Source organism: Salvia miltiorrhiza, chromosome 1, assembly GCF_028751815.1.
Source record: "Salvia miltiorrhiza cultivar Shanhuang (shh) chromosome 1, IMPLAD_Smil_shh, whole genome shotgun sequence".
Lineage (NCBI taxonomy): Eukaryota > Viridiplantae > Streptophyta > Magnoliopsida > Lamiales > Lamiaceae > Salvia > Salvia miltiorrhiza.
In genome coordinates this window covers 18267110-18282105 of record NC_080387.1, presented here as the reverse complement: position 1 = coordinate 18282105, position 14996 = coordinate 18267110, and the positions used below count along the sequence as shown (strand labels likewise).

Sequence of the window (14996 nt, the reverse complement as noted above, 5' to 3'; positions counted from 1 at the left end):
AGTGTATTGATATAGTGGAGAAAAAATGATATAATTATTATTGGAAGTTGTGAAAAGTGTTATAATTAGTATTGAGAGTGGTGAAAAGTGAAAAGTAAGAATAAATAAAGTATTATTAGTGGTGGGGTATGTGTCCAAAAATGGAAAGAAAGAAAGGGGAAGTTATTTGGGGGACGTCCCAAAATGGAAAAAAGGGGAAGTTATTTTAGGGACAGAGGGAGTAACAATTTTCAATCCCTACGTGAGAAAAATATGATCTACTTACTCTAAAAAAATCTGTCATATAAATATGTGTAAATATATATACAAGAACATTTAAAAGAGAATTTAGAAAAAATGAATAGGATTAATTATATAGCTAATCTTCAAGTTTTTGATGCTACAATTAACTCTATTTGTGCCAATAATAGTGGACTATAGTTCCAAGTCATTGTATCTTGCTCTAGTCCTATCTTGTGATACACATTCTCCACTAGTCTTTCTCTTGTTGATTCCTTCAATATTTTGCTGATTTCCCATTAAGTCCTCTTGTTTTCCTCTCAACAAACGTGGCTTGAGTTTATTCACATCTGATTGCTGAACTGGTTTGAGGAAAAACTCATCAGCTCCTTGCTCCAAACAGCTGTTTATCCTCGACGGAACATTCTCCGATGACATGATCACAACGGGGATATCCCTCAACGATGTCGATCCCTAAAACACATAAATAAATTTATTTATTTATTTTTTGATAAATTACATAAGTAAATAAAGAAATTTTAAAGATCGAGCGACTAAGGACTCGAATCCAGGACCTCAGGTCTTGCGCATTAACCTTCTACCGCTAGGCCAACACACGCACACAAAAATAAATTTATTTATCAATCACCTACAGTTGTGCATGTGAAATAGCTATAGTATTATTTTTCTTTATATAAACTTCCTTATTGTGAGAACTATGGCTTAGTGTAAATACAATTTATTGCTCTTCTCAGGCAGATAATAAAATTGTATAAAAAATGACATACCTTAATTTTTCTAAGAAGATCGTAGCCGGTCATTTCGGGCATGCAGTAATCAGTGATGATCAAGTTTACTTCCACTTCCTGCAAATAATAAAATAATTCTAATAAGACGATGATGGAATTAAGGGGTTTAAATTATTGTTATAAATAAAAAATGAATGCTGAAATAGAAAAAAAGTATATATATTTACATGATTATTCTTGGTGCTAGTAGAGAAAGGATCTGTATCCGTGCTTGTATTTTCATCATCTATCAATCCTAAATATTTCAGAGCCTTGATCCCAGAATCCACAGCAGTAACTGCATAACACCATAAAAAGAATATGTTTAAACATATGAGAAGGTTTCAAATGTACTTATACCAAAAGATAATAATGATTTAATTTATTTTTTCAAAAAAATATTAATTGTACCTTGAAATGAAGAAGTCTTGAGAAGTCTCTCGATCAATTTTCTGTCGATGAGGCTATCGTCAACTGCTAGTACATGGAACTGCGTCGTCTCTGAACTCATCATCTCGTTTTACTTAAAGAATATGGAAAATGAAGAGAATATGAATATAATGAGGGTTCATAATGTATGTGTTTATATATATATGAATATGTAAATGTGTATTAGGATATATTTTGAATGTGAGAAGAAGATGGTGATACCAAAAGATTTGGACAGTTTGGAAAGATCGGAAATCCTAGCAGATATTATTGAGAATCTCCAGGATTTCATTGATTTTTGAATTGAAGAAGAAGCAATGAACTTTCTCATTTTTTTATTTTTCTTGCTTTTCTTGGAATCATCCTTTTAAAATTTTGTATTTTGGCTCCTACTATTAAATAAAGCAAGAAAATATTTAGTTTAGCTAGCCCTTTGACAAGGCTAGAGCCACTGTGGTGTCTGCCCTTGTCATTTTTCATTGTTTTATTTAATTTTTATTAATTAGATGTCCTCTAATATGTAAAATTTCATAACATGCATGCTTATATTGAGTCCTCTCTCCCATGTGCGTGCGCACTTTTCGTGTGTGTACAAAATTCATGCTCAGATTAGTTATTCAAGTTCGAATCAATATTACTTGTAATTTGATAATAGTTAATTAGATTTTTGTAAGGTGATTATTATATATATTCAAGCATCTTTAAATAACACTACAAAACAACGTACGTTCTGCTAATAACATAATTATCCGTTATTAAATCGACGAAATTCATCGTTAAAAAATTTAACGACGACATCGACTTCCACTTTGTCGCCTAAGTATTAAACGACACAATATATTTTCCGTTAATTTTAACGACGAACCTGACCGTCGTTAAGCATTAACATCAATATTCAGTGGCGGATCCAAGATTTTTAAATTGGGGGTACAAAAATATAATCTCATAAACATAAATATAAAAGATACTTTAATGTTAAAAATACTATATCTTAAAACATTGTTCAAAGACAGTAAGATGCAAAAGAAAATTAAATAACTATATATTTAGTTTATCTTCCGACGAGTCTTCATTTCTTCAAAGCGTTTGACGACCTCATCATCGGAAACTTGTAGAAACATATCTTTCTCAATGAAAGTGACCAAACAATCATTTAATACTTGATCCCCCATGCTATTTCGCAACTTATTCTTGACATAAGTCATTCCAGAAAACACTCTCTCAACACTTGCAGTGGCAACCGGAAGAATCAACACCAACTTAATTAGCAAAAACACTAGAGGATAAGTCATATGTCTCTTTGTTTCAACAAACTTCATAGAAAGAGAACTAATATCCTCCAAATTTTTAAACTCATCATCTCTCCTCATATCTTCCATGAATATATCAAGTTGACATTCAAGAGTTGACAAATCAATGCTTGAAAATTCAGAGGGATAAAAAGTTGCAAGTTTGAGTACCTTTTCCTTGTCATAAGAAGAGAAGCCATCTTTAGGATTTAATGAAGCCATGCATATGAGCAACTCCATATTGACCTCATCAAATCGGTTGTCAAGTTCTTGAAGTAGTAAATCAATTACCTCTATAAACACATCAACCCGAAAATGATGAAGATATGAAACTTGTTGAGCAAACCGCTTTGATCTTCCTTGAGGGATATAACAAGCCTCCATATCCGGAACAACAATCTCATTATTATTGCAAAATGAGATTACCTTATTCAAGTGAGTCTCCCATCCATTGTCTCTCATTTTCTGTAATGTCACTTTGGTCAAAGTGACAAGTCTCATAGCACTAATAATATCTTGATCTCTTCTTTGCAAAGCAAGACACAAATCATTAGTGTACCCAAATATAGTAGTCATTAGATGTGCCAAAAACACAAAATTAAATGACTCTAGTGAGTACAAAATGCCTTGAGCTTTTACCTTATCATCCGAGTTAGAGCCATTCTTCCCAATCATCACAAGAACTTTAACAATTGTAGAAAACAAGTTCATGACATTCAAAAGACTTTTGTAATGAGAACTCCAACGAGTTTCTCCGGGCCTCTTCAAACCAAGTTCTTGATTTAATCCCGATCCTGTTTCAAGTTCACCAATTTCCAAAGCTTGAGCAACTTTTTGTGCTTGAAATTCTCGAATCATTTCTCTTCTCTTACAAGAAACACCAATCACATTCAACAAGATCGCAAACGTATCAAAAAGCCAAACACACTCATTGTTCTTTTTGGCAATGGCTACAAGAGTTAGTTGAAGTTGATGAGCAAAGCAATGGACATAGTAAGCACTTGGAGTATCTCCCCTAATCAAAGTCTTGAGGCCATTTATCTCACCTTGAACCACCCAAATTTATAACATTTTCTTGAGCTTGAGGTAACTTATCTGTTGGAGAAGAAGACTCACTCTCTTGAGATTTCATTTTCTTGAACATAAATTGCCGAAGATCGGGTTGTTTTGTCATTCCTTTTGATTTTTTTGATTTAGGAGTTTCACTTGCCATTCCTACATGCAAATTCAATACACAAATATAAGAGTTCTACAAAAAAATTAAAGTCTAAAGTTATTCACAAACATAAACAAGTTTGCATATCAAATAAGTAGAAATATAATTTATAAATTAATTAGGTATTTTGTGAAATAGATTATGTGCATTATATAATATCTTTAATTTAAACAAAAAATATATAATAATACTTTAGAATTGAATAAATGAATCGAATTATAAACGAAAAATTAAAGAACGCGATAAATTTAAAATTAATAAAATATTTTTCTTACCTCCAAAATCCTCCAAAACTCCTAATATTTCTTTTAGAACAGTTTGTTGTGTAGTCAATAATGCGTGGAATATGCCAATATTTCGTCCCTCTTTGATTTTAACTCTTTTTTATTCCTTCACAATCGTCTCTAACTTCGTGGCTTTCAAAAGAAATTGTATTTGTGTGTATGTGTTTCTCACATACAGGATACAGCCGCGAGCCGCCGCTTTCTAATTCTTTTTGTAATCTGTATTTCTCGCATCTCAACATTTGCACACACTTTTTAAAGAAGCCGTCCTTTTTGACTTTCAATGGGCCCAAGCCCATTAATATTAAAATTTACATTAAAGAAATCGTTTGGATAACTTGGATTGTTTGGTTTGGGGGGACAAAATACTTAAAACAATTATACATACATAATACTACTAGTAATTTTTTTTTTGGGGGTACAGCTGTACCCCCATCGCCCCATATGGATCCGCCACTGTCAATATTGTCGTTAATTTAGGTTTTTGACTATGATGGCGTCCACATATTACTATAGTTGATATATCATTAACTTTTTTTTATCTAAATTTTTTAGGCCACACCTCCATCCCAACTTCGTCGACCAAGCTTCAACCATCTCAAAAAACCTCTACACAACCGTACTTCAACACCCAAAGGCTCCCCCGAGAGAGATTAGTTGGAGAAGAAATACCCCGGCCGGATATCCTCCGCCACCCAATCTCTCCTTCAAACTCCACGCGAGCCTCCGTGGTTTTCTAGCGCTGCACGACACCGATTTGTAATAGAGTAAGAGAAAGAACAACGCTAGTATTAAAGGTTAGATATACAGAGAGAGAGAGAAAATGAATTTTAACGAGAATGAAACTTTAAAGGTTAAATATTTAAATCCTATGATTCGTATTAATTTATTTAAATTTACCGTGCAAAAAACTATAACGAATAAGCCAGTATAAATTTTCGAATAAACCAATATAAATATGCGAATAAGTTGCATGTAATACATGAATAGAATATCAAATCTAGGTTCGAATCCTGAAGAGAACGAAAATTTCACCATAGGATCCGAATACGTTATTTCATGTATTATAAACAACTCATTTATTGATTTATATTGATTTATTTATTCTCAATTCTCACAAAAATAATAAGATGGTAAATTTAGATTAAGTGTTTACCCTAACTATTACTACGTTTATTTAGTTGAGTAGAAACAACTGTCATTAGTTATTTATTTCTATAAAATTAAGAAATAACAAGTCGGTGCATGATCAAGCAGTATAGGGCATCATTAATGCAAAGGTTCCAATGATTAAAATGGATAATTTTAAGTTTTATATTTTAGGAGTTTAATATTTCAAAGTCCTTGTTAGGAAAGTAAATAATTGATCACAATATATTGATATGTGAACACCGTACAATTCGAACTTTTTAAAAGAACATAGCAACGTATTAATAACATCTATAATTGCAATTTAAATAATGAAAATTCAGTTTTGGCAGGAGAGTGTGATCTACTCCTAGAATACAATATTATGTGTACTTTAATTATTAAGTTCTGGATCTCCACTCATGTATACAAATATTTATCTGTATTAATGGAACTAAAAATTAATATACACCTAGCATAATACTTCAAAATAACAACTACAAGATCGTCTTTAAGTGAAGTTACGATTAAATCAACTTTTAAACATACTATACTAGTATTTGCATCCCGTGCAATGCACAGAAAAATATTTTTTATTTTATATATTTATATAAAAATTAATACTAATTCAATTATCATAGTAAAAATTAATTTTAATTAAATATATTTGAATTAATTATTAATAATAAAAAAATAAAAAATAATGTACAATTATAAAATTTGATATTATGAAAAACAAAAAAAAAAGTTAAAAAAATAAAAAATACTAATAAAAAGGAATTTAAAATACATTTTTTTTTCAAAAAGATGAGAGAGGAGAGAGAAATTTATAAAATTTTAATATTTAAACAAATTTAATTTATACATTTTAACTCAAATATTTGTATAAAATATATCAAATTAAAGCTCTTATTGTGATCTTTAATTTGATATGCATATTAAATACTTTATACTTAATCGAATTTCACAATTTTGGAAATAAATAAAATAACAAATAAGAAGTTAAAGAAATGAAAAATAAAAAGAAAAATATAGTTTAAACATAATTTTTCAATTTTATTATAACTACAAAATTGCCATTCAACTTTGAAATTTATTTGAAATTGATTTCAAATTGGAAACTGTCCTTTTAATATAGTATAGATAGATAAGATTCTGGCAAATTAGACTCGATATTTAAAGCCTTCCAAGCTTTTAATAATTTCATAATCTTTTGATTTATTGCAAATGAGTCTTCTTGTTTTGTACAAGTTTGGAGTGGGACTTGCACTTATACTTACATATAACATCGACTGAAAATTGATTCAGGATTTTTGAAGCTTTTATTTGAGTTGTTCTCATTGTTGTCAATTTTGTTATTGAAAGTTTTAAACAATAACCTTAAGAAATTCATAATTAATTTTGAATTCAAAAGTGCATAGAATCTTTCATAATTTTTGTTTGGAGTATTGTTGGCGTGAATTTTGAGTCAATAAATAAATTTTTGTAATCATGTCTTATTAGGTTCTAAAAATTTTAATTTATAAAATAATAAAATCTTCATAATTTGTACATTATTTTGACACAAAGTACACTTTTTGACTCAAATATATAAGAGCATCTCTAATGCAAGTGTCTTAGAGGGGTGTCTTAGAAGTGGTCCCCACCTAAGACACACCTCTCTCCAATGCATTGTGTCTTAGGTGGGTGCTTAGATCCCCATTTCCACAAAATTCACATTTCTATACTTTTATTTTTAAAATTAAAATTCTACATTACAATAATTTAAAGATATAATTTAAATACAATAAAAAAATAAAAATTACAATAATTTTCTAGGGCTCAATCGGACCAAAACGAGACCAAATGTGCTCCTTCAAGTCCAAAGTGAGGCGAGCATGCATCTCCGCGTCTTGCATGGATGCTTGTCGTGCAACAAATGCACGAAAATCCGGCGGAGCACCGGCACGAGGTTGAGATGCGGTGCTACTTGAAGCTTCGTCGGCGTCTTCTTCTCACTGTGTTGCGTGCTTGCCTTCATCTTCGATGATCATGTTGTGCAAAATGATGCACGTGAACATGATGTCGCTCATCGCCTCCTTGCTCCAAAGACGCGATGGGCCTTTGACGATTGCCCAACGAGCTTGAAGGACGCCGAAGGCTCGTTCAATATCCTTGCGAGCCGCTTCCTGCATCACTTTGAACCTCTTCCCCTTCGGATCCGTCGGATGTGTAGGACTCTTCACGAATACAGGCCAATTGGGATAGATGCCGTCAGTCAAGTAGTACCCACTTATGTAGTAGGCGTTGTTGACTTGATATGTGACCGGCACCCCCATTCCTTGCAGCCGATCGTTGAACAACGTCAAGTTGTTGAGCACGTTGATGTCGTTGTTCGAACCAGGAGTCCCAAAAAAAGTATGCCAGATCCATAGATCTTGCGATGCAACGGCTTCAAGGATGATGGTCGATTCCCCCTGATCGCCGCGAGTGTATGCGCCTTGCCATGCCGTTGGACAATTCTTTCACGGTCAATGCATGCAATCGAGGCTCCCTAGCATTCCCGGGAAGCTGTGCTTCGCCTCGTGCATTGCTAGAAGACGTTGGCAGTCGACAGAAGTTGGCTTCCTCAAGTATTTCGCGCCGAAGAGGTTAATAATGGCTCGACAGAATCTGCGCAAGCACTCCAACGAGATGGACTCTGCAATCCGAAGATATTCGTCGTACTGGTCCGCTGCCCCACCGTTAGCTAGCATACGAACAGCAACTGTGCATTTCTGTAACGGTGTGAAGCCGGGTCTCCCAAGTGCATCCGTGCGTTGTTGGAAGTATGGATCGGATGTGACGGCATTAACGATACGCAAAAACAATGCACGACGCATCCGAAATTGACGGCGGAAGATGTTGTCGGGGTAGACCGGATTTTCATCAAAGTAATCCGCGTGCAAACGTAGAGCGTCGGCTTCATGGTCCGGACGAATGTAGGCCTTCTTTGCCACACTTTGTCGCCGACGACGAGGTTCCTCATCTGGATCACCAATATCTTGAACAATTTGGTTAAATTCTTGCACAAGATTGGAAAATTCTTCAGCACGTCGCTCGTCCTCGTGGCTTGATGAGGAGGAAGACATTTTTTGTAGAGAATTTTTTGATGTGGAGATGATATTTAGATAATGAAATGAATGGAATTAAGTTGTGATATATATAGATAAAGGGGGAAAAAAATTGGTGAATTCAACCGTTGGCCCAACGGTCATTTAAAAAAAAATTATCAAACGGTCATTTAAAAAAAAAACGAATTTTGAATTTTTTTTAAATGGGCACGTCCAGAGGACGCGCCATACACAATACCCCTTCGCCCCGTGTCTTAGCCACGGCCCCGCCTTGCATCCCTGCGCGTCTCCAGTGCGGCGGCCATCTCCTCGACCCGGATCGAGGCGCCGCTCGACACCAGCGCTGCGGATGCTCTAAGAGGTGTAAGAAATCTATATACTAATAGAAAAAGAGCCTAAGGCATCATCCTAAGGCACAATTTGTGGATTGTCTATTTTACCTTTATCATATGTTTTGTTTTATGATTATTTCAAACATTATATATCTCTAAAACTGTATTAATTCATTAGATATTACACTAAATATATGTGATATATATATCTATAATTATTGATAAGTCTTATTAATAAATATATCTATCCAATAAATTATATTTAGCAGAAGTAATAAACTAATAAATTTTTTAAAAGAATATATCAAATTATTAATTAAAAAACTAAATAAAATAAATATTAATTATGCATACAACGTACACTCTTTCTGCTAGTATATTGAAAATGTACAAATATGATTGAAACATTAAGAACACTATAATACATTTAAATAAATTTAACATATTTCCTCCGTTCCGCAAAGCTTGAGCAATTTCTTTTTTGCATGAATTTTAAAAAATATTACTCCCTCTGTCCCACTAAAAGTGACTTATTTTTCATTTTGGGTCGTCCCACTATAAGTGGCCTATTTCCATAAATGACAAAGTTTAACCCTTTAAAAAAGTGTGGACCCTACCACTTTTAATACATTTACACCTCCTTAATTCTCGTGCCGAAAAGTTTTGAGCCACTTATAGTGGGATGGAGAGAGTAGTATTTTATGTGTTAAGGATAGTAGGTGAAAAAGTAAAAATGTGAATAAAGGAAAAAACTTTTGTCATATAAGGAAAATGCTCAAACTTCGCAGAGGATAATCCGAAAAAAATACTATTAAAGCTTTGTGGAACGAAAGGAAGATTTGTTATAACTTATAAGAGTAAATATTTTTCTCATAAATAAGTTAGGGAAATGAGTATGTGAGAATATTAGAGCACCCGCAGTGGTGCCCCGATAGGGGGGTCTCGTGTCATCCACCCTATCGGGTCGCCCACTGCAGCGGACAATCGCTCGAGGGTGCCCCGATCTATCGGGGCCGACCTGATGTGCGTTGGAGAAGGTGTGTGCTGATCACGCGCCTATTTTTTTTTTAAATGAAAAATCTGGTGCTTTACCTGGGAATTGCGGCGTGAAGATGAAGGAGATGAGTGCAGCAGGAGAGAAGATGGCGCAGAAGGGTTTTAAATTGGTGTATTAATTGGGCTTAAATTGGTGTATTAATTGGGCTTACTATTATGGGCCTTCAAAAAATTATTTGGTCCAACTAATACATCAATTTAACAAATATGTAAATTTATTTGGTGTTAAAATTAAAATAGTGTACTTTAGAATTATATAGTATAAAAGATCGTGTATTTTATTTTAATTAATTGTATTATTTAAATTTTTGTAATTAATATTAAATAAAAAATACAATAATTAAAACTAAAAAAATCAGGTCAGCTATCATTCCATCTCACTGCAGCCTTAACCCAATATGATCTACCTCTGTCAGGTCAGCTATCATAACCCCTCCCTATGCTTTTATTCCTCAAACTCTGACCATAAAGATCGGGGAATCGGAATTTGACCTTTCGGCCCATAGCTGGCTAACAAGTAACAAAGTTCGTGTAAATTGAAATTACAGGTTTGCCCCCGTGTGGTAGAGCAATAACTGAAACTCTTAAACATTGCTTATTACGCGGGTCGGACAAAAACTGCAAATGTCGGCGGTTGCAGGATTCTACAGGCGCTCTCTTCCTTCTCCTCCCGCTCTTGATTTCTCTTCTCCTCCAGGCAAGGTAAACTATTTCGCATTTTCTACAACATACAAATCTAAAGGAATTTCATTTACATTCTAATCATATTCAGTTTAAGAAAACTTACATTTTGACGATTTAAATTCGAGTTATCTCAACCTGCTTTCAAACACGAATTCTTTTGCTTCGAGTTTTCGATATTTGATTCGTTAATGTATTAAGTTTAAAAATATGGACATTTCTCTACTTTCTAGTGAAAATTTGTGTTGTTTAGTAGATGAATGAAACAATATTGGGTACCGTTGTAGTGAATGGCGAATTCATTTAGGTAGTTTAATTTCTTGATTGAGAAGATAAATAATAGAGTAAGAATTTTGTTTGAGGTAGTAGCGCATTTTTTTGGGGGCAAGATATAGTGTTATACATTAATGTTAGTATAATTTTATAGCACCTTTTATTATTCAAACAAATAAGATATAAAAAAAAATATGGCCCCTATTCTAATGATAAATTTATATTTCGTCATTATATTATTCCTCTATTTAGAGGGACAGAAAGCAAACACACATTTATTATTAAAATTTCTCAATTATTACATCTTTTCAATGGGATATGAACTTGGTTCAAATGATAGAAATTATCAAAGGTTTGGAATCTTTTAAACTTTCAATCCATCTTAGTAAATGACTCATTTCCATCTTTAGTTATCCAACTAAAAGTGGTTCATTCAATAAATTAATTTATCTTTTCTAATTAATTAGCATGTCCAAAAATAGTACTCCCTCCGTATACATGAAAGAACTTCCTAGGAGGGAGTGGCACAGATTTTAAGAAAAAATATTGTTGAGTATATTGAGAGGGGATAAAAGGTAGTTGAGTGTATCGGGAATGGTGAAAAGGTGTTAAAATTAATATTGAGAGTTGTGAAAAGTGAAAAGTAAGAGGATTATAAGTGGTAGGGTATAGTCCAAAAATAGGTAGAAAGTTCTTTTGTGAACGTCCCAAAAACGAAAAATATGAAGTTTTTTCGTGGACGGAGGGAGTAGTATTTATTTTGATTAGAAAATTAGTAAGATTAATCTCTTGCTTATTTTGATTAGATTGCAATTTTGGAATATCTAAGATCTCTGATAATTTTTATTATTTAAGCTAATTTTGTTTTATTTATATGCTATGAAAGGGCGGGATTATAGAAATCCTATTATTGTAGCTAAACATACCCTAAATAAACGCCTCCTAAAAGTGGGACGAAGAAAATAACTGATTAGCTTCAACTATTTTTATCTATTAGTTAATCCTGAGAAGTAAACAACCGTTAATGTATTAACCAAACCTCGGACGTTCAATTTCTTCAAAAGTAGTGATTTTATAATCCTTCACTTCACAAATATTTATTCGAGTTTGCATAGTTGCCATGTTTCTCAGTGATGGAACTTTATGGATTATATAATTAATCCCTTTTCATCCATTTATCTTTGATGAATATTTGTCCTACTTCACATACTCATATATAGTTATATTCTGTTTATAAAAGTAGTTAAAACATGGCATCTTAGGCTTGCTAGAGACGTAGTTAGGTCGTGACCCTTCTTTGTTCCTCACTCATGGTGATGTATATTTTTCTTCTCATTTCCCCTGCAGAAACTATTCGAGGAGGCCCTTCACAATGGAAATATGGAAGGATTTTTCAATTTGATCTCTCATTTTCAGACACAATCGGAGCCTGCTTATTGTGGCTTAGCGTCGCTTGCAATGGTCTTGAATGCGCTAGCTATTGATCCCTAGACAATGGAAAGGTAAATATTTTTTTCATGTTTCAGATGTGGAGCTCTGGCACGTCTCATGATCCAGTGGTTGATAGTCTAGATGTCTATTCGCACTTTCAATTTTGTTTATCTGCTGCAGTGCTCAAATATCCACTTCTTTGTGAAGTACGAGACATCTAAGCTATACCAGTAAAGATATCTATGCATTTATAAGAAAAAAAATGAAAATTACTATTCATGAACTCGTTAAGTTGTTACGGATGGACAGTGATATATCACGGATAATGATACCCTGAACTCCATAATATGCCATTGTTTTCTCATGTAATCTAATCTATGAACTACTTTCTTAGGAAAGCTCTTCTGATGGTTTTTCCTAATCTTTGCATTGAGAATTTCTGAATGCTTAAAATAATTTCTATGCAGATTTAATTATTTATATCCATTTGATCAACATACCATATGCTTCCCGTCCTAAAACTATGACATGAAGAAACAATACTGCACCTCTTACTCTGAATAGGATTAGGAGGTGGGAATGGAAACAAGGATTGAGGTTGAGGCATCATGTGAAAAAGATGATCCTTCAATTTCAAAAGTTTCACCTATTTGGCTTTTAGACTTCTGTTTTGATGTTTGATTTTAAACTTCGTTCATTGGTCAAAAAGTATTTAACCATGAGCTTATTGAACATCAATAATAGCGCCTTGGAGGTGGTTTGACGAAACGATGTTGGATTGCTGCGAGCCACTGGACAAGGCTAAGGCTAAGGGGATATCATTTGGGAAAGTTGTATGCTTGGGACATTGTGCCGGTGCTAAGATGGTGTCTTTTCGCACAAGTCAGAGCTCTATTGATGAATTCCGGAAGAATGTAATGGCATGCTCTAGATCAAACGATTGTCACATTATTGCATCATATACTAGAAGAGCTTTTAAACAGGTAGATAGGTATTGACTATTCTTAGTTACATAGATCTAGAAGATACATCAACTATGGTATGAGGAATTTTAAAACAACCAAAAATGATAATTTGTCAAGTATTTAGGGTCCCGCCTTATTTGACTGCATCTTGATAATTACTTATTTGCTCAGACTGGAACAGGTCATTTTTCACCCATTGGTGGATATCATGCTGAAATGGATATGGTACTCATTCTAGATGTTGCAAGGTTTAAATATCCTCCGCATTGGGTTCCGCTCTCACTTCTTTGGGAAGCCATGGATTCCACTGATGAAGCGACTGAACAGAAGAGAGGGTATGCATGCTGGCATTTGTCACTGCTTTCAAAGATTTACTTATTTTCTGTGACACCATTGATGAAGTTACTACTTGCATGATGGTAGCTTACTCGATTAACTTATTTGCTGTTCTCAATATTGTTCCAATCTCTTATCCAAGTATCTTCAAGTTTCCATCTTCATCTTATAGCCATCTTCTCCTGTGTAAAATGGAAGCATATGATCCGAATACACCCATGATTACGTTTCTCGAGTTTCCCTTCTGGCCACAGGTTTTTCTTGTAGTTGTGTTCAATCCCATTTGTTGTTGTACATAGCAATCTAAAGGAGGCAACGCATGGTGAAGCAAATATTTATATAGTTCTCTTGCTTGAGCAGATTTTGAGCTTCTACTTATTGTTTCAGTAACTTACTCTCAGGTTCATGCTTGTGTCACGACACCAGAGAGAACCAGCTTTGCTCCATACCCTGGTACAACCCGTAGCAGATACTTGTTTAAAATGTTTAGGCCTGTCCTAGAATCAATTTGTTTTAGACAAGGAAAGGCACAGGGAGAAAAACCAACTACATTTATAAAGCCATTTAATGAAATATGTTTGGCATTTACCCTTGCTAATGGTGATGGTTTCTTTAGTGCATTGGCTAAAACAAATAAAAAGTTTTGCGCATATAGTTCATCTGTATTTCTAGTCTAGTCTATTTAGTAACTCTTAAATTAAAACATGAAGTTTGCCTGTTAATGTTTTCCAAGACATGTTGCTCTCACACACATCATGTTCTATAAGCGTAAATGGAGAAGTAGGATCTGATTTCTTTTTATTCCCCTGTTGTATTGGATTGTTATTGATCCACCATAAAATTACTGAAACTCTTCATGGGTGGGGTTTGTATCTCACTTGTGTTCTCTATATACTTATATAATACTTCTATTTTGTTTGACACGTAGTGGAAATGACATCTTTTATGTCCTTGATGTTATGGGAACTTAGCAACAATGGGACATCATCATTCAAGTATTTGGCAATACTGATCCAACCATCATGTTTTGTACGAATTGTGAGTAATGCAAAGGTTGGGAGTGAGTTGTCCCGTATGTTGATGCGTGCTTTACGTTTATGTCCGCCGTGCATGTTCTTGATTGTTGCTTGCGCGAGTACACGAATACTCACCCAAATCTAAACACGAGTGTTGGTTGGTCGATTGTGAGTGATCGGCGCCGCACAAGGCGAAAAATTCTAGTCCGAAAGAAAATCTTGTGACATTTGGACTTGGAAGAGATCTTCTTCCAAATTTGGGGCGTCAACTTCAGCAATACTTGATCGCCCACCTCAAATTCCACATCACGCCGGTGTTTATCCGCATATTTCTTCATCTTGGCGAGGCTATCTCGTGCCTCATCCAACAACTCTTGCTTCTCTCGAGCAAATCGGTAAGCCGCGGGACAATCTCCACCACTCCTTTGTACCGCGATCTCGTGTGGTGCTAAAGGCTGCTG

General features: G+C 34.2%; 4 protein-coding genes across 4 annotated transcripts; 1 reads left to right on the top strand and 3 right to left on the bottom strand.

Annotated features, from left to right (window-relative positions):
• Positions 1 to 261: 261 nt before the first annotated feature.
• On the bottom strand, positions 262 to 1799 carry LOC131006831 (two-component response regulator ORR9-like). The gene is made up of 4 exons (XM_057933993.1): positions 1419 to 1799; positions 1196 to 1305; positions 1008 to 1085; positions 262 to 693 (listed from the first exon to the last, which is right to left on the bottom strand). The coding sequence occupies exons 1-4, from the start codon at positions 1519 to 1521 to the stop codon at positions 415 to 417; spliced, it is 570 nt and encodes a 189-aa protein (XP_057789976.1). The 5' UTR covers positions 1522 to 1799; the 3' UTR covers positions 262 to 414.
• A 683-nt stretch (positions 1800 to 2482) lies between these two features.
• Positions 2483 to 7671, bottom strand: LOC130991453 (uncharacterized). Its single transcript, XM_057915732.1, has 2 exons — positions 7368 to 7671; positions 2483 to 3675 (listed from the first exon to the last, which is right to left on the bottom strand). Exons 1-2 carry the CDS (start codon positions 7669 to 7671, stop codon positions 2483 to 2485), a joined length of 1497 nt encoding a protein of 498 aa, XP_057771715.1.
• Positions 7672 to 7863: 192 nt separating this feature from the next.
• Positions 7864 to 8463, bottom strand: LOC130991386 (uncharacterized). Its single transcript, XM_057915616.1, has one exon. It carries the CDS (start codon positions 8461 to 8463, stop codon positions 7864 to 7866), a length of 600 nt encoding a protein of 199 aa, XP_057771599.1.
• A 1932-nt stretch (positions 8464 to 10395) lies between these two features.
• LOC131006830 (glutathione gamma-glutamylcysteinyltransferase 1-like) lies at positions 10396 to 14117 on the top strand. The gene is given in 6 exon segments (XM_057933992.1): positions 10396 to 10535; positions 12135 to 12274; positions 12276 to 12289; positions 12963 to 13201; positions 13355 to 13518; positions 13921 to 14117. Coding segments are annotated over 6 exon segments (735 nt in total). The 5' UTR covers positions 10396 to 10457; the 3' UTR covers positions 14021 to 14117.
• Positions 14118 to 14996: the final 879 nt, after the last annotated feature.

Coding starts and splice junctions, on each gene's coding strand:
- LOC131006831 (XM_057933993.1), bottom strand. CDS start 1,521: ATGATGAGTTCAGAGACGACGCAGTTCCATGTACTAGCAGTTGACGAT. Junction 1,306..1,418: donor CAAGACTTCTTCATTTCAAG/GTACAATTAATA, acceptor GGTGTTATGCAG/TTACTGCTGTGGATTCTGGG. Junction 1,086..1,195: donor CTAGCACCAAGAATAATCAT/GTAAATATATAT, acceptor TATTATTTGCAG/GAAGTGGAAGTAAACTTGAT.
- LOC130991453 (XM_057915732.1), bottom strand. CDS start 7,671: ATGGGGGTGCCGGTCACATATCAAGTCAACAACGCCTACTACATAAGT. Junction 3,676..7,367: donor CATGATCATCGAAGATGAAG/GCAAGCACGCAA, acceptor TAACTCTTGTAG/CCATTGCCAAAAAGAACAAT.
- LOC130991386 (XM_057915616.1), bottom strand. CDS start 8,463: ATGTCTTCCTCCTCATCAAGCCACGAGGACGAGCGACGTGCTGAAGAA.